The sequence below is a fragment of the Dendrobium catenatum genome, unplaced genomic scaffold, assembly GCF_001605985.2.
Source record: "Dendrobium catenatum unplaced genomic scaffold, ASM160598v2 fragScaff_scaffold_920, whole genome shotgun sequence".
Lineage (NCBI taxonomy): Eukaryota > Viridiplantae > Streptophyta > Magnoliopsida > Asparagales > Orchidaceae > Dendrobium > Dendrobium catenatum.
Window position 1 is genome coordinate 1354360 of NW_021319382.1, and position 23079 is coordinate 1377438.

The window sequence follows — 23079 nt, forward strand, 5'->3', positions numbered from 1 at the left end:
ATAAATCTTGAGAAATAATCTACAATCACAAATTCATATACTTTTCGTCCTAGAATAATAGTACTAACTGGTCCACAAAGATCCATATAAATAATCTACAAAGGTTTACTAGTTCTAAGATCCTCATTAGACTGAAAAGAGGGCTTCACCTATTTTCATAATTGATATGCATCGCAAAGGTGATCCTTAATAAAGTCTAGTTTTGATATACCTCTAACGAAATCCTTTTGGGTAATTTTCTTAAAGCTTTTCATGCTAGCATGACAGAGTCTCCTTTGCCATAACCATGAATCATCTGAAATAATTTTTAAATAAAAAGTATTAGGAGTTTTAATATAATTCAAATCTAAATTATAAATGTTGTTTACCCTAATTCCATGCAAAATATCATTTCCTTTTATGCTTATTATGCACCTAGTGGGAAAAAGTTTTACACAATATCTTTTATCACATAGCTGGCTTATACTTAACAAATTATGCTTTAAGCCTTCTACAAGCAATATATTTTCTATTAAAATGTTTTTCAAGTTTTCGATCATACTAGTTCCAACCACTTTCCTAGTGGTGTTATCTCCAATTGTAACCTTGCCTCAGGCTTCCAACGATATAAATTGCTTAGTTTCTCCAATCTTATACTTTGAGCAACTACTATGCAGGTACCAAATACTCTCATGATGCCTTGTATGAGAGCATTCCTGCAAAACAATCAAATATTAGACTTGGGAATCCAAACAAGTTTTTGTTCTTCTTTTGGCAAAATAAAAATAGATACATGTATGATATGACTAGGTTTATGCATCTTAGGTCTCCACACTAAATGAGTTTTTTTATATGAAGTATAAGTGTGTGCAATATGTCCATTAATCCCACAAGAAAAACATTTGACACCCGAAAATGAATTTCTCAATCTTCTATAATTACTCTATCTCTTCCTGGGTTCTAAAATTTTGGATCTCAAAATAGGATTCATAAAATATTCAAGTGTTAGGGGATTTCCTATTTTCTTTAAGAGCTTTTACTGTTATTCTAAGAAATAAATTTTCATCCTTTAACATAGTGTTATTGAATTTCAAATAGTGCTCTCTATTTTTTGATTCATCCTTAAAATTTTTAAAATCTTTTTCCAATTTCATATAGGATGAATTTAAAAGATCATTCTTTTTGTTCAAGTCATTAAATTCATCAAGTAAGCTCATGTGGTTGTTATCTATCATGCGTGATCTTTCCTACGAATTTCATGCTCTCTTTGCAATTCTAACATTTCAAGATTTAAACTATCTTACATTTTTTTAAGTTTTCTATACGCATCATGAATTCTTTTAGAAACTTCTAACAATTCAGCATAAGTCAAGTCACATACCTCTTCTTGATCTGACTAATCAAGATTATCAGCCATTAAATATAGGTTGGTGAATTCCTTCTCCTTTTCTATTTCTACAAATCTGAAGCTGAGTCCGCCCAAAAAGCTCTCTAAAATCTCTTCTTGCCCTTCTTCAAACTTGCTTTCTCCTTTATCTTCTCCTTTATAGGAGTGACTTTGAGATTAGGGTAGTACAATTTTGTATGTTCAGGTTTCCTACATTCATAGCAAATCACACATTAGAAACCTTAATATTTTTGTTAAACTTACCTCTGTTCCACTGTTTATGTCTCTTTTGCTTTCTTTTTAGAAAACTTCTGAATTGCCTAGTCATTAAGCCAATGTTATCCTCATCCTTAGCTTGTGATAAATCACTCTCTAACTCCTCCACTTTCAGTGCAATGTTCTTCTCCTTTCGTTGTTCACATGTATCAATCTTCCTTTGACTTACTCCTGGATCGTAAGTAATTAGTGATCCAAGAAGATTATCAATTAAGTAAACATTTAAATCTTTAGAATATGTGATAATAGTTATTTTAGAATCATAAATAATAGACAAACAATAAATAATTTTAATAATCATTTAAGCACTCGTTAGTTGCCTACCTAATGCATATAAAGAAGTGATTATTTGAGTGAATCTTGTGTACATGTTAAAGATAGATTCATTGGGTTTCATGCGAAGTAATTCATACTCATGTAACAAGATGTTTAATTTAGATTGCTTTACTTTATTAGTCCCTTCGTAAGTAATACAAAGTCTATCCCATATGTCCTTTCCACTTTTGCAAGTGGAAACCAACATATAATCTTTTGACTTAAGTGCACAAAAGAAACTATTTAAATATTTTGTATTTAGTTATGCTAAGTCATGTTCTTCTATAGTCCAATCAATAAAGGGTGTTTCAACTCTAATACAATCAACTAATCTAGTTGGCCTAGTATACCCTTCTTGAATTAGGATCCACAGGCGATAATTAAGTGACTGCTAAAATGTAGACATGTGTGCTTTCCAAAAATTGAAAGAGATATTATCAAATAAAGGAGGTCTAGTGATTGAGTAATCTTCTAGTGTGTTTCAGTTTCCAAAAGTAGCCATTCTCTTTTTTCAAAAAGTAGCCTAAACTGATGATTTTGAAACAAAGCTCTAATACCACTTATTAAAACTTGATTAGATTGTTAAACCTAAACTAATTTCCCAAGGCTAACAAAGAGGGGGGGGGGTATGAATTAGTAATTTTAAAAATTTCTCTTGGATTGAAAATTTGAATGTTGTTGATTCTCAAAGCAAGTTAATTAAAGTTTTAAAATAACTTTTGAACCACAAAAAATAACTTGCAGTAAATATATGCAAAAATTTAAAAGACACAAAGGTTTATAATGGTTCTGTCAAATAAGACCTACATCCACTCCGTGAGGACTTCCTCTTTAGGTATTGCACTATTACCAAAGTGTCTCTCCTTTTGCCCCCACTGCAAGGCGGAGAAGCCTTTACAGAACCTCACTTCCACCAATCCCCAGTGCGGTAGAGAACCATCATCCTTTCATACTCTCCAAGTGTCGGCAAAGAACCATCATCCTTTCACACTCTCCAAGTGTCAGCAAAGAACCATCATCCTTTTACACTCTCCAAGTGTTTGTAGAGAACCGTCATCCTTTCACACTCTCCAAGTGTCAGCAGAGAACCATCGTCCTTTCACACCCACCAAGTGTAGGCAAAGAACCATCGTCATTTTACACTCTCCAAGTATCGGCAGAGCTGTTGTCCTTTCACACGCACCAAGTATCAACTGAGAATTAGATCTTCTTCAAAGATATTCTCACAAGCAATCTAGAAAGACAAGAGGAAGAGTGAAAATAAAAATCACATAGAAATTCTTATCTTTGAGTAACTTTGTGAACCCTTCACACTCCACTTGCAAGAAATCTATCTCAAACACTCTCTCACACACTCTCTTTCAATTTTCCTTGAAAAATCTTAAAGAAAGGGCTTTTTCACATCAGTTTTAGTGGACCTTTTATATTAAAGACACAAAAAATCATCCAGAAAACTAAAATTTTCAATTTTAAACGTACACGATCGTACAATACGATTGGAGTTCGTACGTATAAACAGTTCAAAAACTATTGCGTACGAACATGTTATGAATTCATACAAATTAGTTGGTATACGATCATCATCTGGTACAAAACCATTTCATCTGGTACGAAAAATTATAAAATTTTTATATTCATCAGGACAAAAATGGATCTCATAATTTTGTACTCTGGAAGGCATGTATGAATAGTGATCATACAGTATAATCAATACTTAGAAAAAATATTATTTGAGCAAATAAGGACCTTCCATTTCATACTCTGGAAGGCATGTACGAATTGGGTTCATACAGTATGATCCATACTTAGAAAAAATATTTTTTTGAGCGAACAGGGACCCGTCCATTTCATACTCTAGAAGGCATATATGAACTAGGTTCGTATAGTTCGATTCATACTTATTAAAATTATTTTTTAGCTAAAGGGGACCCATCCATTTTGTACTATGGAAGGCATATAGAAATAGGTTAATACAATACAATCCATACTTAGAAAAATTTTCATTTATGTTCATTTGACTACATGTTGATAAAATAACTGAACAAATCTTCTCGTATGAAGTTCATTCATACAGTATGATTAGTTTAAAAATTGTGAATTTTAAACTCTCCCCCGGTGTGTGCTCAGTTACTCAATTACAATCACACTCTCTCATACTCAAGATTTTTGTAAAATATAGACTTCAATTACAATAAACTTTAAACTGATCTTGATTTAAAGTTTTCAGCAATCCGGAGTATGATTTCCATGAAATTTTTGTACACACAAGAGCAATATAATTCTACCAAAATATGTTAGGAGAAAAAATAATCAAAGTAATTTTATTTGGAATCATCAAAAGCATACAAGTTGCAAGAATATGAATAAACAAGAATTAAATAGCAACTAACTCAACAAATGTGTCATACTTTAAAACTGTGAGAGTGAGTTATGGAGCATAGGTTGCGGCTTGATACTAATATTTCTCAAAATTAATTTGGATTCATGCCGGGTAGGTCTACGCTTATACATTTATTAAGAGGTTTGATGGAGAAATATAGAGAGAATAAGGAGGATCTACATATAATATTTATTGATTTAGAGAAAGCATATGATAAAGTTCCAAGAGAAGTGCCATGGAGAGTTCTTAAAAAGAAAGGAGTTAATAATGCTTATTATCACATCATTAAAAATATATATGCATGAGCTATTACTTGTGTTCAAACACAAGGTGTTTTGACCGAGTATTTTCCTATTTCTGTTGGATTACATCAAGGATCAGCCTTAAGTCCATATATTTTTGCTTTAGTCATGGATGTTCTCACTACACATTTGTAAGAGGTTGTACCTTGGTGTCTACTTTTTGTTGATGATATTCTTCTTGTTGATAAGACTAGAGAAGGAGTTAAAGGTAAACTTGAATTATGGAGGTCAACCTTTGAGTCTAAAGGTTTTCGCTTGAGCATATCTAAAATTTAATATATGGAGTGTAATTTTATTAGCAATAAACTTAATGAGGGGATTGTGACTTTGGGAAATCAAGTCATTAGTAAGAGTTCATGTTTTAAATATCTTAGATCTATTATTCAGAGTGATGGTGAAATAGATAGGGATATTATTAGCAAAATTCAAGTTGGTTGGTTGAAGTGGAGGAATGCATTGGGCTTATTTTGTGATAGAAACGTTACCCTCAAAATTAAGGGAAAAGTTTATAAGATGGAGGTGAGACCTGCAATGCTTTATGGTGCCGAATTTTGGCCATTAAAAGAGAAGCATAATACTAAGTTAAGTGTTACAAAAATGAAGATTCTTAGGAGGATGAGTGGCTTTACCCTTAGAGATAAGATATGAAATGAGCATATACGGGAAAAGGTTGGAGTAGCTCTAATGGAAGATAAGATTAGAGAGAGTCTCCTAAGATGGTTTGGTCATATAAAATGGAGGCCTTCTGATGACCCAATTAGGAAAGTTAAGGTATTAGATTTGCTTTATATTACGAAAGGTAGAGTTCTACCTAAAAAAACTTGATTAGAAAATATTAGAAATGTTTTTTCTTTATTAGATTTAAATGAGAATTTAACTTTTAACAGGACACAATGGCAATAAAGGATTTAGGTAGTTGACCCCACATAGTGGGACAAAGGCTTGATGTTGTTGTTATTGTTGTTGTATCAATTCAATCTCAATCCACAATTCCAGTTCAATTCAAAATCTAAACTTCAATTCAACTTTAAATTTAGATCAACCCAGACCTTTATTCAATGGCTTTTTAGAGAGTTCGTTTTCAAGAAAGAGAAGCTCACGGATTCTAGAGAGAGAAAGTGTTCGTTTTCAAATTTTTTTTTCCCGGGCTTGGTTCCGTTCTTTGTGAAATTGGATAATGGAAGGTCAATGGATGGCCGTCGGCCATCTTCGGCGGTGGGAGATGTAGGAATTGCTAAAGGAAGAAGATCAGTTTTGTCAAGAGAGAAGGATAGTCATCGTTCTTCTGCGGTATTGAGAGATAATAAGTTTGATGATGGGGTTTCTGGTGATCAAGATTTGGGAGGAATTGTTCGTAAGAAGCATATAGATGGTGCTTTCGTTCGGCCTTTAGGACCGTTGATGATTAAGGAGAATGGTTTGGAATCGGTCTAGAAGGTTTCGTTCATTACTGGTAAGGGGAAGGCAATTGTCGAAGAAGAGAAATTTGTTTCTCCTGTTACTGTTAGTAATGTTTTTGATCAGTTTTATATTGATCCTGCGGCGTCTTCTGCAGAAATGAATATTTATGTTAATAGGTTCGGCAATTCAAATGTAATCTCTGGTTTAGGCCATGGGATAAATGTGAATGTTTGTAATCCTGTTAACAAAGATGTTCAATTCTTTTCTAGTTCTGTTTTTTGAATTTTCCAAGGAGGCGGATAAGGTTACTGATGGAATGTCTATGAAGAAATTGGATGGGGTGGATTATAATCCGTGGAAGAGGAAGCCATATATTATGTTGGATTTTAAAGAGGAGGTTATGGTCTTCTCGGAAGACGGCAAATCTGTGAAATTGATAGAAGAAAGAGAGGTTTCTAATTCTCAGAAGCTAAGGAATTCTTTGGTGATTAAGGTTTTTGGGAAGGAAATTCCCCCTCATGTTGTTTCTTGGGAAATAAGGAGGCAGTGGAAAATGTTTGGTAGTTTTCATTTTACAACATTGGGGAAAGGATGGTTTCTTTATTCATTTGAGTCTAATGAGATGATGGAAGGTGTTTTATCGGGAGGGCCGTGGTTTTTCATTGGCTTTATTGTGGGGATGGAGAAATGGTCTTTGGAGTTTTCCACTCTTTCATTTAAAGGTTTAACTTCACCAATCTGGATCAGAATGCCTCACTTGCCCTTACAGTGTTGGGATGAAGTGAATGTGGCTCGTATTGCTTCAGCAATTAGTAAACTGTTGATGATGGATGGTAATATGTTCCAATGGGGTATAAGAGAATTTGCCAGAGTTTGTGTTAGAGTTAAGTTGGATCAGTGTCTTCCTCTAGGTGTTTGGGTTGATAGTATCTCTAGAAAGTTTTTTAAGAGATTTGAGTACGAGAAGATCTCGACTCTTTGCTATGGATGTGGAATGGTGGGACATCTTAAAAATGATTGTAAAGTGAAGGCTGATGGAAAATCTGGTAAGGAGTTGTATGAAAGTGAATATAAAAAAGCCAAGGAGGTAGTAAAAATTTATGAAGAGGTTGCTGGTCACTCTTATGGTCCTTGGATCATGGTGAAGAAAAAATTTAATAGAAGAACTATTGCTCTGAAGGATAAAATGAAACTTGCAAAGAAACAATGGTTGAAAGTGGGCTGTATCCAGGAGGAAGTGGCTGAAAAAGCTATTCAAGGTGTTGATTTTGTTGATAAGGTGGTTGAAATTGCTGTCAATAATCATTTAGAAGAAGGAGAGATACCTGATGTAGATGTTGAGGGAGATGCTGTATCAGGGAGCGACTTCGGCCGTACTCTGGAGGCTGTTGTTTCTTCTAAGGATACTTTAATGAATGATGGTATGGATTCTAATGTTAATACTCCTATTTTTCCTATCATTTTGAATAATTTTGATGTGTTGAATGAGATGGAGGATGATGGAAGAGGGAGTGTTTGCATTAAAACCAATTATGGTGGGGATGGGTATGTTAACAGTGAAAGGTGTCTTCTTAATGTTGATAGTCTAGTTGGTATGGGATATGATAAAGGCTGTGAAGGTAATAAGTATGCTGTGAATAGTGAGAAGGAGATTGTTTCTAGTGGAGACCTGGTGAAGTGTAAGCTTGCTAAAGAACTTAGAGCTTTGGGCCCTATCAAGAGCAGTTCTAAAGGTAGAAATGTGGAGGGAGGAATGAAGAAAAGAGGCGGGGGCTCTTCCCCTAGAGTTTCTTAATGAATTCAATTATTTTTTGGAACTGTAGGGGGGCCAAAAAAAGGGAGGCCTCTCTTTTTTTAAAGGAGATTATCAAAGATTACAATGTCTTCTTTGTTGGTTTGATTGAAACTAAGATTTCTTCTATGGATAGAGACTCGTTTGTAAGGATGATGGGGCAGGGTTGGGACTTTTTTCTGCTTCCTTCTGTAGGTCTTTTTGGTGGTATTATGGTGTTGTGGAGATCAGATATGGCGTCTTTTATGTTTTGAAAACTTCTGACCAATGTGTTATTGGTGAGCTCAATGTTTTCAATAAAGGAGATTGGATGATTACTACTGTTTATGCTAGTAAGGAGATTCTTAAAAGGAGGTGTCCATGGGATCTTGTACAGGAGGCTTCTCAGAGAGATATCCCTTCTATTATTGGAGGGGATTTCAATTGCATTTTGGCTAAAGAAGATAAAAAAGGAGGTAGGAGATTCAAGTTCAATCAAGGATCTTTGGATATGGTGAAGTTTATGAATGATAATGATTATCATGAAGCTGGGTTTGTTGGACCAAGATTCACTTGGTGTAACAACAAAGGGGAGGAGATCGGATTCTTGAAAGACTTGATAGGTGTATTCTTAATACCTTGGCCATCAACAAAATCTAAATTACTTTGGTTAGACACCTTTCCAGAGTTGCTTCGGATCATTGTCCGATTGTTCTGAAGATATTTGAGATGGTTTGTAAAGGTAGAAGTGGATTCAAGTTTGAAGACACTTGGTTGTCCTTCAAGACAGCGGAACATATTGTTTCTAGTAGATGGAAGAGAACTTTCTTGGGAGATGATATGGAGGTTCTTAACAAAAAGAGCAAAAGAACTATAAAAGATTTATTTTACTGGAGTAAGGCTAGACTGAAGGATTTCTCCTTGGAGAAAGACATACTGAAAGCCGAGATTATAAATTTGCAAGAAGAAGAATCTAAATGTGGTTGGTTGACTGATGAGAAGCTTTGGTTACTTAAAGCTAAGGATAAAGAACTTAATGTGGTTCTTAATAATCTTAACACGTGGTGGAAGCAAAGGGCAAAAGCTAAGTGGATCAAAGATGGTGATGCAAATACCAAATTCTTCCATTCCTTTGCCAATTCTAGGAGGAATGTTAATCGGATTTCCCAAGTTAAGGACTCTAATGGGATAATGACTGAAGACCCGAAAGAGATTGAGGAGGTTTTCAGGAAGTTTTTTCAGTGGAAGTGGAAATCAAGAGACTGCAGCTTTTCTAGATGGCCATAACCGTGGACATTGCTGGAAGACCGTGACAGGGAAGTGTTGAACAAAGATTTGGAAGTTGCTGAAATTAAAGTTGTTATAATCAATCTGGGTAGTAATAAATCTCCAGGCTATGATGGAATTACTAATTCCTTCTTTAAAGCTTTTTGGAATACTATTCGAATGGATGTGGTGAGAGCTGTACAACAATTTTTTGCCACTGGTTTAATGAATAAAGATTGGAAAGACACCTTAGTTGTGCTCATTCCTAAATCTCCTAATCCCAGTACTCCTTCGACTTACCGTCCTATAAGCTTATGCAATTTAATTTATAAAATTATTGCTAAAGTTTTATTGAACATAATGTTGGGAGTCATGCGCAGGATCATTTCTGAGGAGCAAGCGACTTTCGTAAGAGGAAGGGCAATCTCTGATCATCTTCTTCTGGCTCAGAAGGTTTTTAACAAAATGAGATTTTCCAAGGCTTGCAATGGTTTCTTGGCTTTTAAAGTGGATATGGAGCAAGCATATGATAGCATGTGCTGGTCTACTTTGGAGAAAATAATGCTTGAATTGGGATTCCCTTCAAGGTTTGTTCATTTAGTGTTGGAGTGTATTACAACTCCAAGGTTTTCTATTAAGATCAATGGTATGAATTCTAGTTGGATTCAGGGAAAGAGTGGCTTTCGTTAGGGATGCCCTCTATCACAATTTCTTTTTGTTCTTTGCTCCCAATTGCTTTCTAATGCCTTTCATAGGAGGGGTTCTGATGTGGGTATTAGGATCTCTTCTAATACCCATAAGATTTCTCACCTCTTATTTGCAGATGATATTCTAGTGTTTTTGGAAGCCAAATTGAATGTCATGAAAAAGGTTAGAGAGATTATGAAGAATTACTGTAAGTGGACTGGTCAAAATATCAATTACCACAAATCTTCCTTGGTTTGTGGTAGCTCGGTGGATAGAAGGAGAAGAATACAGATTTCCAAATTTATGGGTATCAAGTTGGTTAATGAATTTGAGTATGTGGGCATCAAATTGGCATTGAGACAGTTAAGGAAGGAGGACTTTCAGGTTTTATTGGACAAGTCCAGTAAAAGAATTAATGCTTGGGGGAATAAATTTGTTTCCTTAGCCGGTAGACTGGTTTTAATTAAATCAGTTACTCTTTCTCTTTCATTTTTTGTTATGTCTCATTCTATGATTCCAATGAAGATGCTGATGGAATTTGAGAAAATATGTAGAGATTTCATCTGGAACAAATTTGATGGCAAAAGGGGTATTCATTATGTAGCATGGGAACAAATTTGTAAGCCTAAACAGTTTGGTGGCTGGGATGTACATTCTGTTGTGGCTAGGAGGAATGCCATGAGAGCAAAGTTTGCTTGGAAATTAATTGATAAACATGAGTCACTGTTGAGCAGTCATCTTATTGCTAAATATGGTGTTAATTGGTGGAGCTATGGGCTGAGTAGGAGCAGTTCCTCTACGTGGAAGATAATGTCATCAGGATGGAATGCACTCAAGGATCATGTTAGATGGAGAATTGGTGATGGTTCCAAAATTAAAGTGTTGAAGGATACCTGGATTTTAGATAAGTACTTACTCAAATGGCTAACGTTTGTGGGTTGTTTTGAAGATGAGGATGTTTCTCTGGACAGTTTCATTTCAGATGGCTACTGGGACAGTGAAAAACTGTTTATGTTCTTTAGGACAGATCTTATTAATCTCATTTGTGAAGTTAAGATTGATCCTTATTTGCAGGAGGATTGTATGGAATTGAAACATAAGATGTCTGGTAAGTCATTATCTGCATTAATTATGCAAGATAACTTCAAAAACCTTGAAGAAGTGATGCCATTAAGATGGGTTTATAAATTGGGCTTAAATGCAAGAGTGGAGGTCTTTATTTGGAGAATGTTTACGGATGCTCTTCCATCAGGTGATTTCTTATTTAGGATGAAACTTGCTGATGATTCTTGTTGCCCAATGGGATATGGAATTGTGGAGGATGTCAATCATATTTCATCCAGATGCTATAAACTCAGGAAAGTGCTGTATGTGAAGAGAGGATGGGGATTCCAGGTTCAAGTTTTTAATGGATGGGAGGACTCCTGGAATAGTCTTCAGAAGGTCAAAGATGGGAATATGATGATGGTAAAATTGTATTTTACTGCTATTTGATTTGTTTGGAATCATAGAAATAAGTTTAAGCATGGGAATCCGGAAGTTAGTGAAGTGTTTATTGCTACTTCAATTCTTAGTTTTTTCAGCCAGGATAAACAGCATCTTGTTCAATCAAAGAACTGGGTTGTCAATCAGTCCCTTGGACTGTCTTTAAGTAAATGGCAACCTCCTCCACTTGATTGGATTAAGATTAACCTTGATGCTTCACTTAAAGGGAATTATGAGGCAGGTATTGGCGGTATTGTAAGGGATTGTAAAGGAAGGTTTCTTCTTGCTTTTGGGAGAAAGAAAATGCATTGGGACATTGCCCAGCTGGAGTTATCCGCTGTTTTAGCTCTAACAGATAATATACGTGACAGATTTGATGATGTTGGAGGCATTATAGTAGAAGGGGACAATAAAAATGTTATAGAAATTCATCACAAAATGCACAGTATACCGAAGAATGTGGATAGGAGATTGGATCTTGAAGATTCTTCATTTCTTAACAAGGTAAATAATGTGATTTTTCATTGGGTTAATCGTAGTTGTAATAGATTAGCTGATTTTTGTGCTAATCATGCTCTTTTTTTTTTTATTTTCTTTGGGATTTATTTTGTGATAGTGAACTACCTTCTTCAATTTGTGCTATATTAAAGGAAGAGTGTGTTAGTGCTATACACTATCAGTAGTTTGTACCTAGGTTTTTGCCTTATTTTTTCTTCTATGCAATATTAGCATTTTTAAAAAAAAAAAAAAAAGACCTTTATTCAAAACTCAATCTATACCTCAATTCAAGTCCCAATCATATTCAATGAAGCTTTAATTCAATCCTCAATCAAGCCTTAATTCAATCTTTAATTAAGTGTAAATCAACCTCCAATCAAACTTCAAATCAAACTTTAATCACATCAAATTAATCATAATTATTAATTTGATTTTGATTTTATGTTGGTAATTCAAACTCAATAAATCAAATTCAAAAACCCAACTCAATCCTTGAAATCCATACCAAAATCTAGAGTTAAAGGATTATATCATGAAAGTCTTTTTGAGTAAATTTTTAGCCTCTTCAAGACTCAGTCAAATGACCTTTAACTCATGATCTGCTAATTATATATTGATTAAGCATTTTCCTAGGTTCTGCCCTCCAACTTTGAGCTTAATCTAAATGAATATATTTCCAAGGGCGATAAAACCTTCAAATATTTGCAACTTATGCCACTATACCTGCCACTTTGTGGGATTTGACCTTGAGACCTTCCCCAAGAGCATTGTTCATGTCCATAGCTTCTTTTATGATAATGTTGAACATTAAATTGAATTTTTGTGGACTTAGTTTGACATATAGTTGACCAAGGTTCAAAATGACCAAAGTGCCCCTTAAGGGTAAAATTGAAGTTTTCTTTAATCTTTAATATGAACCAATCAAATCAAATCCTGAAACCTCCTCTAATGCATCCAAAACACCATTAGGAATGCATTGGACTCAAACCTAGACCTTCGTCAAGTCTGGTTAACCAAGTCAACCTAATTTAACCAAAAAACCCTATAATGATTTAATTGGTTATTTCAAACCAAATTCCCTCACCTTTTCATGATAGCACCTCCATTCAACTCAAAACATAATTTCAAACTTGTTGAGCCCAATCCCTGACCCTGGTCCAACTTGGTTGACCAAGTTAACTTGGGTTGACCAAATGTCCCCTTAAGGGTCTAGATGTTCATTTTCATTCAAATGATCACCCTGACCTTGAAATCATATACGTTAATCTCTAATGATCAAACCAAATTTATTGAGTCTAAACCCAACATCTGGGTTGACTTGGTCAAGTCAACCAGGGTTGATAAAATCAACCTATAAGACTTTTCTACATTAGATCAAGCCTCAATTATACTAAAACCTTATAAAAACACTTGATCACATTCCCTAATTATTTGGGGTTGACTGTTCACCATAACCCAATCAATAGTTGACCTAGTCAAATAGTTCCAAGTCTGGTCAAACTAGATCAAATTTAGCCAGATCATTGTATGTGACTCAATCAAAGTTCTCAACCACTCATACTCATTCCAATCTATGGTCCAAGAAAACCCAAACTAATCATGAGTCACATTAATATAAGTTTATCAAAGTCAATAACCTTGAGCTTGGTTAAACTTCCACATTTTGGTCAAACCACTACATGCATTCAATCAAATCCTATCAAGCCCATGATCTTATTCCATTCTATAATTTAAATTTATCCAAATTTCATACAAGTCAAATTTTAGTGAATTTAACAAAAGTAAACTTTGACATTTGATAAAATTCCCATATCTTTACTCAAATCTCTAATCTATCTATTTAAACCACTTGAAGCCACCTCAATAACAACTCAACTATTCCCTTGAGACCACCTAGGTCACCCTTCACCTATTGATCGGTCAAACCAATCAATAAAGACTTAAGACAACACTAAATTATCATTATAATTTCTTAAGCTATTTCCACTCAACTTCAAATCATCCCACCCATTTAATCACCTTATAGAGTCTTCCTAAATTGGTCCTCAGCCTTAGGTTCAAGCTTAAACCAAGCCTAACCCTCCACATGTACATATAGGGCCAAAATCACCTTTCCACCTAATATGCTTTGGTTCTTTGATTCCCTATCACCCTAAAAACTCCATGACACTTGGCATCCATATGAGAGTCTAGCCAAATGATCCCACCCATGCATTCAGCCTGGGGATGTTTGAATTGGGAAAAATACTTAAAATAAGGGATATTCTACACTTAGAACTCCTTATTACTCCATATCCCTCAAGCCTCAAAATCTTTTTGTTTGAGCTCTGAATATCCTACTTTATATTCCCTTAGTTCAAATCCACCACTCAAACCCCACTGAAGCTAATTCTCTGGTGAACTGAAACATATTCTATTTAAGAGCTTAGATAGTTCGATCCAGGTGTTTCTAGCTCATGGAGTCTTCTACAAAAGTTATACATAAACAATCATCAAATTTAGAGGGTTCAAAATTACCCAAATCCATTGGTTGGATTAAGTAAAATCTTAAACGCTAGTTTAGGACACATATATTTAAATAACTTTGTTAAAAGTGCATCTTAAATCATCAAATCATCCCCCCATAAATTTCTGTTCACTAGTACAATCCCTATTTAAAATTTTAACCAAAATGATCAAGCCATTTTTAAGAACGACTTAATTTTTATTTCAGGGTATCAGTTTAATGTATCAATGAGCTAAATATTTTATGGGACACTGACCTTGCAGACAACAGCCTAGATTACGTTAATTCATGGTTTATCAGAACAGTGTGTTTTGCTTGTTCGATCTAATCCCTATTTGGCTCAATAAGAGCCATCCATTCAAAATGCTAGAGGTTTGAATAGTGTCTACACTATGTTGACATGTTTAAGTGAAACCATGTGGGTCTACTGCCATACTAATCATTAAGCAATGATTGCGCCATCATGCAATCATTACTAATGATTGGCCTGTCACCACTGTGTAATCAATGCCAATGATTGGCCCATCACCTCTGATGTTTGGAATGACCAATCAGGGGCCATTACACATCCCTTCTAGCATCGCTAGAGCAATTAATTGGTCTAAATTATTTTTAAATCATTTTAATTAAAAGAAACTTTAAAAAATCATTAAAAAATTCATTTTAAATCCTAAAATTTAGTGCAATATAATAAATTACACAAAATTTTAAGCACTTCCATTTAAAATTAAAATTATTTTAAAATATTTATATATTTAAATAATTTCAAATATTAAATGTTTGCTATTTTCTTAAATATAAATCTAAATATTTACAAATTTTGAGGAAAATCATTTTCATACATTTATAATTTTATATAATTTTCTCCAAAATTATTTGAATTATATTTTTTATATTACTTTACATTCATAAAATTCAAGATTTATATTTCAATTTGTAATTTTAAAAAATTGCTTTTATTATATATTTTAAATCTTTTTTAGTACATTGAGCTTGGATTTGAAATTTTGAATAGAAATTATCATAATTAAATGTATTAATTGTGGATGGATTGATGGGTCATTAGGTTTTAATTTTTTTTATTATCCAAATTTCCAAATTATTTAAGTTGTCTTGATTTTGATTGCTAAGATTACACTTGCACCTAGTTTAAGTCTCTCCTTGCTCTAGGACATATGATTATGATATTATGTGATGCATTTGTGTTTTTTTAAGGGTTAGCAACATTGATTTTTAATCCTACGCAACCAAGTGTCACTTAAGGTCAATAATTAAGGGCTCATTTTAGTAATATAGATTAATTTTAGAAAATTAAATTGACATGTAGTAGGCATGAAACTTGAGACACTTAAACTTAGTGACACCCTCTACCCTAGTATAAATTCCCATTGAATTTTAAATCTTCAAGTCCATTATTTAACTAATTCAAAATTAAACCCTTAGTTAAGCTCAAAACTTCTAAAAATTACATTAAATTTAAATTAAATCATAAAATTTCAAGTAATATATCAGATTAACTAGAATTAAACCCTTATTCAGAGACAATTAAATATCCCCTTAATCGGACTTAAATTTTGAGCTTAATTTAATTTTGAATGAAAATTAATAATTAATTAAAAATAATTAAAATTTCAAAAATTTTAAAACACTTGAGAACACTCAATTTAGCTATTACTAACCTTTGGGAGTGATTTCAAGAAGCTTGGAATCAGTTTGATTCAAATCATTAAAAACCATTTAATTAAATAAATTAAATAATTCAATTAAACATCAAAACTTTGAAAATTCATAACTAATTATAGAAAGTTCCAAATTAAACAAATTCAAAGGCATTAGACTCCATTTAAGGTCTAGTATTTATTGAAAATGTCAGCCCTCGAAAAATCTTTTAAAGTCAAAATATTAACTTTTTAGTCAACACAAATTCAAATTTCAACTCAAACTTAAATAATTCATAACTTAATCCAGAAAAATCCAATTCTAGTAAACTTAGTGTTTAATTACTTATTTTAGGACCTAGTATTTTAGAAAATTATTAAAATTTCAGAACTTAATTTAAAAGTCAAATTTAACCCCTTTAATTAATATATTTACATTTTTTTAAATACCATAATCAACTTAATTTTCAGAACACATTAATGTTAATTTTTTAAATCGACAAATAATAAATTTAATTAAAAAATTATCAACCTTTAATATTCAATCAATTAAGTCATTTAATTAATACTGATTACTACTAGGTAACCCATGCCTATGAGGCTATTAACTTATCTCTAAGGAAGGTGAAATAAACTATATGTTTTTGATATAAACAAAGATAGTAATCATTTAACTCTTAAAATACTTTTTAATTTGACTTCAAAATATTAAAACTTAAATTCAAGATAAAACCCCTTAAGCCTTTCAACCAATCAAAATCTCAGAAAACTTTAACTAATTACCCAGTATAGGATATATCCAAGCCACTTAACCTTCTCTACACAATTTAGATGATTTATTAGGATAGCTAACTCTAGTTTTAGGCTAGGTCCGTGTTTACTTTTTTTACAGTGTGTGCTAGATTTTCATGATTTTCATGGCGTACTGGTTGCTAGAATTAGTTGATGTGATTATTTATGAAATTTTAATGTAATCTATGAATTTATGTAGGCATTAGATTACCCTTAGGTTAGGAAATATCTAATTTCTCACAATTTTTTTTAGATGGCCAAGCTCATACAGGGCTATAAAAAATGGGGGCAAAAATTAAGCTTTTAATTAACAAGTTTACTATAGGTGCTATAATTGCTAAGCCCCTCTTTAAATTAAAAGAGCATGGCTAAGCATGGCTATCATTGAGATTTAAATATTTTAATATATATAGCTTCTTGAGATGTTGATTTAAATTTTAATTACTTAGGATAACCTTGCAGGTTGTATTTAAGTCTAGATTTTCTTTATTTCATGCATATATAATTTAATAAATTTGAATTTAAGTTTGAATTAACTTATGTTAAAATGATATTTGAGATGAGATACACATCCAATTTGGAATCCTGAGAGGAGAAAACATCCTTTCAGGAAGAGTTCTTTTCCATTTGGAGATCCAAATTAGGATAATTTTGAGTATCTAAGGAGAAAAGAAAACACCCCTTCAGGGAGGAGTTTCTTTTCACTTGGATATACGAACCTAACAAATCTAAACAGCTTGCAAAAACATGAAGAAGTGAAGATAGAGAAGAATTCCATTCTCAAAGTCACTTGTAATTGTCTTAGGTGTAGAATTCTGGTTCTTATCATTGGTACTAGACTACTTTTAAATTCTACAGACCGTGAGCTGTAATATTATGTGGTATTTACCACACGGATATTCTACTTGATTTAATTGATTTGATTTGATTTATTTAAATTGATTACATTATAGAAATGACATATTTTTCTAGCTTTACTTATTTTATGTTGATCTTTGATTTAGCCTTGAATAGATTGGAGGCTCATGAGGTATGATTCAAAAATTTTTATTTTAATTAAATTAAAAATTTTAAGCTCACACAAACATTGAATGGCTTTAGGAAGTAAGTCTAGGAATGACTCGAGAGTTTGCATGTATCATTTTAAACTTTTTCTTCCTTATTAGGTACTTCCCTACCAATGGGTTCTGGCAGACCACCTAACCTTTTAAGGTGTTGTTCTATCAAGGGAATTTTTTGCAATCTTTAGGGAAAAAAAATATATTTTTAAGCTTTTTTAAAATTGCTTCATATTCAATTTTTGTATTCATTGTGTCAATTAGCATGCATTGTATTAGAAATAAACTAACAAGTTAAAAAATTTTTAATTATATTTTATTTCAAGCATCAAATCACCCTACATGTATTAAGAGGCCAATTAGGATCTACTTTAGATATCGACCTTGATTGCTAAAACTTAATTAATCAACTTCCCTACTACTCTTTCATAAAAGATCAGACTCATGGATTTTTAGCACTTAGGTGGTTGCCTAGCTCCCCAATTCGGGCCGGGGTAACTCCAGATTTGTACTATATTAACTAAGTTTGGACCATTATTGTCCAGTGCCTAATTTAGATTTAGGTTTTGAGGTAGATTTCGAATCTTAATTCCTCACCCTTCGAGAATCTAATCCTATTATTCTAATAAATTGACTAATTCAAATTAAAACCTCTCAAATAAAAACTTAAAGTTTAACATATCGGATAAATTAGGTGTTTTTGAATCCTAAAATAAGTGGCCCAATTTGATCCATTACCATTTAAAATTATAGTTTTAATCCTTTGATATCATTCTTTTAAAAATCTAAAAATGAAAATTCTGTGATTATTTTAATAGAGAGTCATCATAAGAAACTTAACTTTCCTATGATGTAATTAACTACAAGCTTGTGTTCATAGGAGATTTAAAGAACCTAGATAAATTTTTAAAATTAATTTTTTCAAAAACTCATTTAAATTTCTTTGATAAAATTAAATTTAATGATGATCATTATCATAATATTCAAATAATTGATAGTGAATGATATCTTCTTTCTTCAAAAAGATTTATTATTTTATTATCATAACTTTTATTATGAAATAATTATTCTTTATCTAGATTATCACAATCAAACACTAGATCAAACATCATTTTGAACTTTTGGGGTCATATGTGGTTATTCCCTTAATTTGACTATGATGATCATGATTAACCTATAATTTTATAATTTAAATCCATATGGGATTAATATTTTTGCCTCTCGAGGTGATATATCATTTATAATGATGTTTTCAATTTCAAAACTAAAATTTAAGAAATTAAATTCTCCCAAAGAAAATTAACTTTCAATACTCTTATTTTTAATCAAACAAGAAAATGGTGACTTTGTTGGGGATAATTCTCTCTCGCTCTCTCTCTCTCTCTCTCTCTCTCTCTCTCTCTCTCTCTCTCTCTCTCCATCTTTAATAATCATAGAATATTTATTGCATTGGTTATTTTGATTGTCTTTCTTCCTTTAGTCCCTCTACCCATTTTTATATTGGATGAGTGTAGCCAACATCAATAAGGCTTGTCAAAAGAGATGTGAGTGAGGAAACCTTTTTCAAACTTAGGCTTTAACATTTTTACCTTCAAGTTAATTGGTGGATCAAAATAGTTAAGCCAAACCTTTTCAGATCTTTGTGTAAATTTTGTAAGCATACATATATGAGTTAATCTTAATATGCTGAGTTTGAGAATTTATAGAAGATTTGTGAACTCTAATTTCAAAATTCAAAATTTTAAAGCTCAAACCTAAGCTTTAACATTTCACCTTCAAGGCAATTGGTAGAGTGAAAGAGTGAGGCCAAATCTCTATATTTTCTTATTAATTTTGTAAACCCTCATATTGGGTGAAACTTAATAAGTCGAGTTTCAAAATTTGAAGAAAATCTATCAATTTTTTAATATTAAAAATTCTTTTTAAAATTCATCAAATCAATTCCAGATTATCTTTGCCATATGTTTTTCTACGATATCTCCTTGTAGTCTAGCATATGCAATAAGAATTCATTTTTTTTCAAATCATAATCAACATATATATTTTGTCATAGTATACTTGACTATATCTTCTTTAATCTAGTATATGTGATAAAATATAAGATATTTTTCAAATTCAATTTCAAAATTCTAATTCAAATATTTTCTCTTCAAATTCCAAATAATCTAATTTTTGAAATGTTTCAAAAGGTAATCTTCTTAATTGACCATGATTTATATGTTAAGGAACTGTATGCAATAATTCAATCTAGTTTGGAATGGGTTTCAAAACCCTCAAGGTGTTTGTTAATGGGGAAATAAATGTTAACCTCATCACTAAGGGCGATAATGGCATCATTCTAGTTGAGATAATAGTCAGGGTGGGGACTGACCCCCCTTTTCCAAAAAAGGAGGTTACTGTCGCCCATATACCTATTGTATCCTTTAGGGAGGATGAGCAGTTGAAGTCTATTATAGATCATGCAGTCAAGTCTGTGTTCGAGAAGGGGTCAAGTTCTGAGATCCCCTTCACAAACCAAGAATCAACGGAAGAATTACCTAAGAAGAGTTAGAAAGAAGATAATAAAGTCTAAGAAGATTATTAAGTTGAAGGCTTTAAGCCAGGTAGAGCCTAAAGCTATTAAGGAGCTACCTATTCTTGCCTCCTCTCCACTTCTTAAAGGGAGTCATTTTTATTCCGTCACTGCTGCTGTAGGGGAGGGGATGGTCTCTTGGATAGTCAGGTCTCCACCATACTTGGTGGACTACTATGTCAGGAAGACCCCAAATAAGAAGAAAACGTTAAAAACTTGTATGTTAAAGCAGGTGAGACTAAATAATACTGTATAAGAAACCTAAAGGGTGTGATATCACACAAATTTAAGAAGGAAGTATTGAAGGAAGACAAACATGAAGTTGGGAACTTGAATTATAAGATGGTAAGGAGAAACAAGAAATTTGTCAAGTAACTGGTATCCTCTATTTTGGAGGATAGATACCACTAGGTGCCTCACCTCCTATTTATAGAGCTGAAGGAGATAGTTCTAGTTGGATATGGAAAGATCCACCCTTATAAAGATAGACCGCCAATCCCTATGTCAAGATTATCAAAGTTGGGCCTAGTTATAACTAAGTCTAAACAAGCCATTGAGATTAAAAATTATTTTAAGAAGTTAAGGGTAAGATGCCCATGTCGCCAAAGAAATAGTAGGTACCGAAGAAGTTCATTAAGAGTGATTATATTGAACCACCAGTAGATGTCCCTAGACTCCCCATTGAGGGATGTGAGGACTCCACCCTCCATGATGTAGGAGATACCACCTCTCAAGCTCCTTCATCACCTATTAAGGTGGATGCCCCTCATCCTATGGAGGATATGCCATGCTTACGACTACCGACCTCGAGTCAATTGGAGGGGAGTGGATTATTATAAACACATATGAGGAGATGCTTGAATAATTAGTAGTAGAGAATCTAACTAATGAAGATCTTAAGATCTATGATATCTTTTCCAAGTTAGAGGAAAAGGAGTTTGATGAAAGATTTGAATATAAAGGGTACTTATAAATCAACTCTAAATCAATTGATGGTAGATTAATTGATGAAGTTGTCTAGGATATTTGGAATATATTTAAGAAGAAAGTAATATAAGCATTTGATTCACATTCTGATGATTTGTTAATGGATGAAGATACAATCGCAACATATATATTATCAAAACTAGAGCGTCAGCTAAGGATGCTTAACTTAGTAAGCATCAATCTGACAAAGGGTAAGAGTTGGTAGGAGTTAATTCATATTCAGTTGGCTTTGTCATGTAGAGAGAGTTACTATTTGCATGTTTTACATTCTTGCAACTTGTATTATTTTGATGATTTCAAATATTATTATTTTTATATATCTCCTAACATTTTGGAAGTTTTATTTTTGCTCTAGTGTGTATTAACATTTTAGAAAAATCAACTCCAAGCGATGAAGACTTCAAACTATTCATTTGTAAATCATAAGTTTTTAAATGAAAGGAAGTGATTGTAATTGAGTGAAAAATCACAACACACACTCTTATCGGACAATTTTTGTGAACTGATCGTACGGGACGAACTGGTTCGTACGGGACGATCATGTCAATTAACCCCTCAGAAGAGCAATGGATTGAACATGCGAGGAGAAAATTTTCTAAGTCCTAATCATCCAGGACAAATTTAATATTCATCCCGGGATGAACTTCTCAGGATTCTTACGTGCACTGTTCATCCAGATGAAAAATAAGATTCATATTGAGACGAAACTCTCTGTATGAGATAATACAAGATGAAATTAATTTTTGTCCTTGGATGAAACTCTGTGTTTAAAATCGTCCCAGGACGAAACCTATTCGTCCTAGGACGAATTGAACCGACTTACGTCAGTCCTGTAGAATTTTTAGGAATCGACCTATGTAATAACCGTTTCGTACCGAACGAACATAGTTTGTACGGGATGATGATAGTATACGAACATAGTTCATACCAATATACATTAGGTTCGTTTCTGACACTTAAAGTAAAATTGTCCAGGATGATCCACGATCATACGGGACTATCCACTACGTACATAATTGAAAACTTGCAGTTTTTGGGCAGTTTTTCTTGTCTTTTGTATATATAGTTCAAATTAGACTGCCACCCAATCTTTTTGCCATTTGATCTTCATGCCTATTGAAATAAAAGTCAAGGAGAGAGTGTGAGAGAGCATTCAAAGGAGGATTTCTACCATTGGAGCGTGAGGGCTTCACTTGGTGTTCAAAGGTAAGAATCTCTACTTGTAATTTGGGATTACTTCACTCTTTTCTTTCTTCCTTCTAGATTTCTTGTGAGAAGATTTGTCAAGGAGATCCGGTTCTCTGCAGACACTAGGAGAGTGTGAAAGGACGAAGGGTTCTCTGCCCTCACTAGGAGAGTGTAAAAAGATGACGGTTCTCTGCCAACGCTAGGGAAAGTGTAAAAGGATGACGGTTCTCTGCCAACACTAGGGAAAGTGTAAAAGGATGACGGTTCTCTACCGCACCGGGTAGTGGTGAAAAGAGTGGTTGTAAATGCTTCTCGGCCTTGCTGTGAGTGCAAAAGGAGAGACACTATTGGTATTAGTGCAATACTCAGAGGGTGCCTCTAGGGAGTGGATGTAGGTCTGGTTTAGACCGGACCACTATAAATCGTGTGTCCTTTTATTTCACTGCTTTTTATTTTCCGCATTTAATTTAGTGTTTTAAAATTGTGGTTGAAAAACTTTTTATAAAAATTCATTAAATTTTAATTTCGGTTAAACTTATCAAAAGAGGGAAAATTTTTAAATACAAATTCA

At 33.1% G+C, this 23079-nt stretch overlaps 1 protein-coding gene across 1 annotated transcript; it reads left to right on the forward strand.

The window, feature by feature from the left end:
* The first annotated feature begins 8540 nt into the window (after nucleotides 1-8540).
* LOC110092705 lies at nucleotides 8541-20312 on the forward strand. Its single transcript, XM_020817363.1, has 5 exons — nucleotides 8541-9043; nucleotides 9128-9664; nucleotides 9833-11231; nucleotides 11352-11753; nucleotides 20013-20312. Exons 1-5 carry the CDS (start codon nucleotides 8541-8543, stop codon nucleotides 20310-20312), a joined length of 3141 nt encoding a protein of 1046 aa, XP_020673022.1.
* The last annotated feature ends 2767 nt before the right edge of the window (nucleotides 20313-23079 follow it).

Excerpts from the sequence above, each read along its gene's own strand:
- LOC110092705 (XM_020817363.1), top strand. The coding sequence starts at position 8,541 with ATGGTTTGTAAAGGTAGAAGTGGATTCAAGTTTGAAGACACTTGGTTG. Across the intron at positions 11,232-11,351 it reads AAGATGGGAATATGATGATG|GATAAACAGCATCTTGTTCA; the intron begins GTAAAATTGTAT and ends TTTTTCAGCCAG. Across the intron at positions 11,754-20,012 it reads ATTCTTCATTTCTTAACAAG|TTTGGAATGGGTTTCAAAAC; the intron begins GTAAATAATGTG and ends AATTCAATCTAG.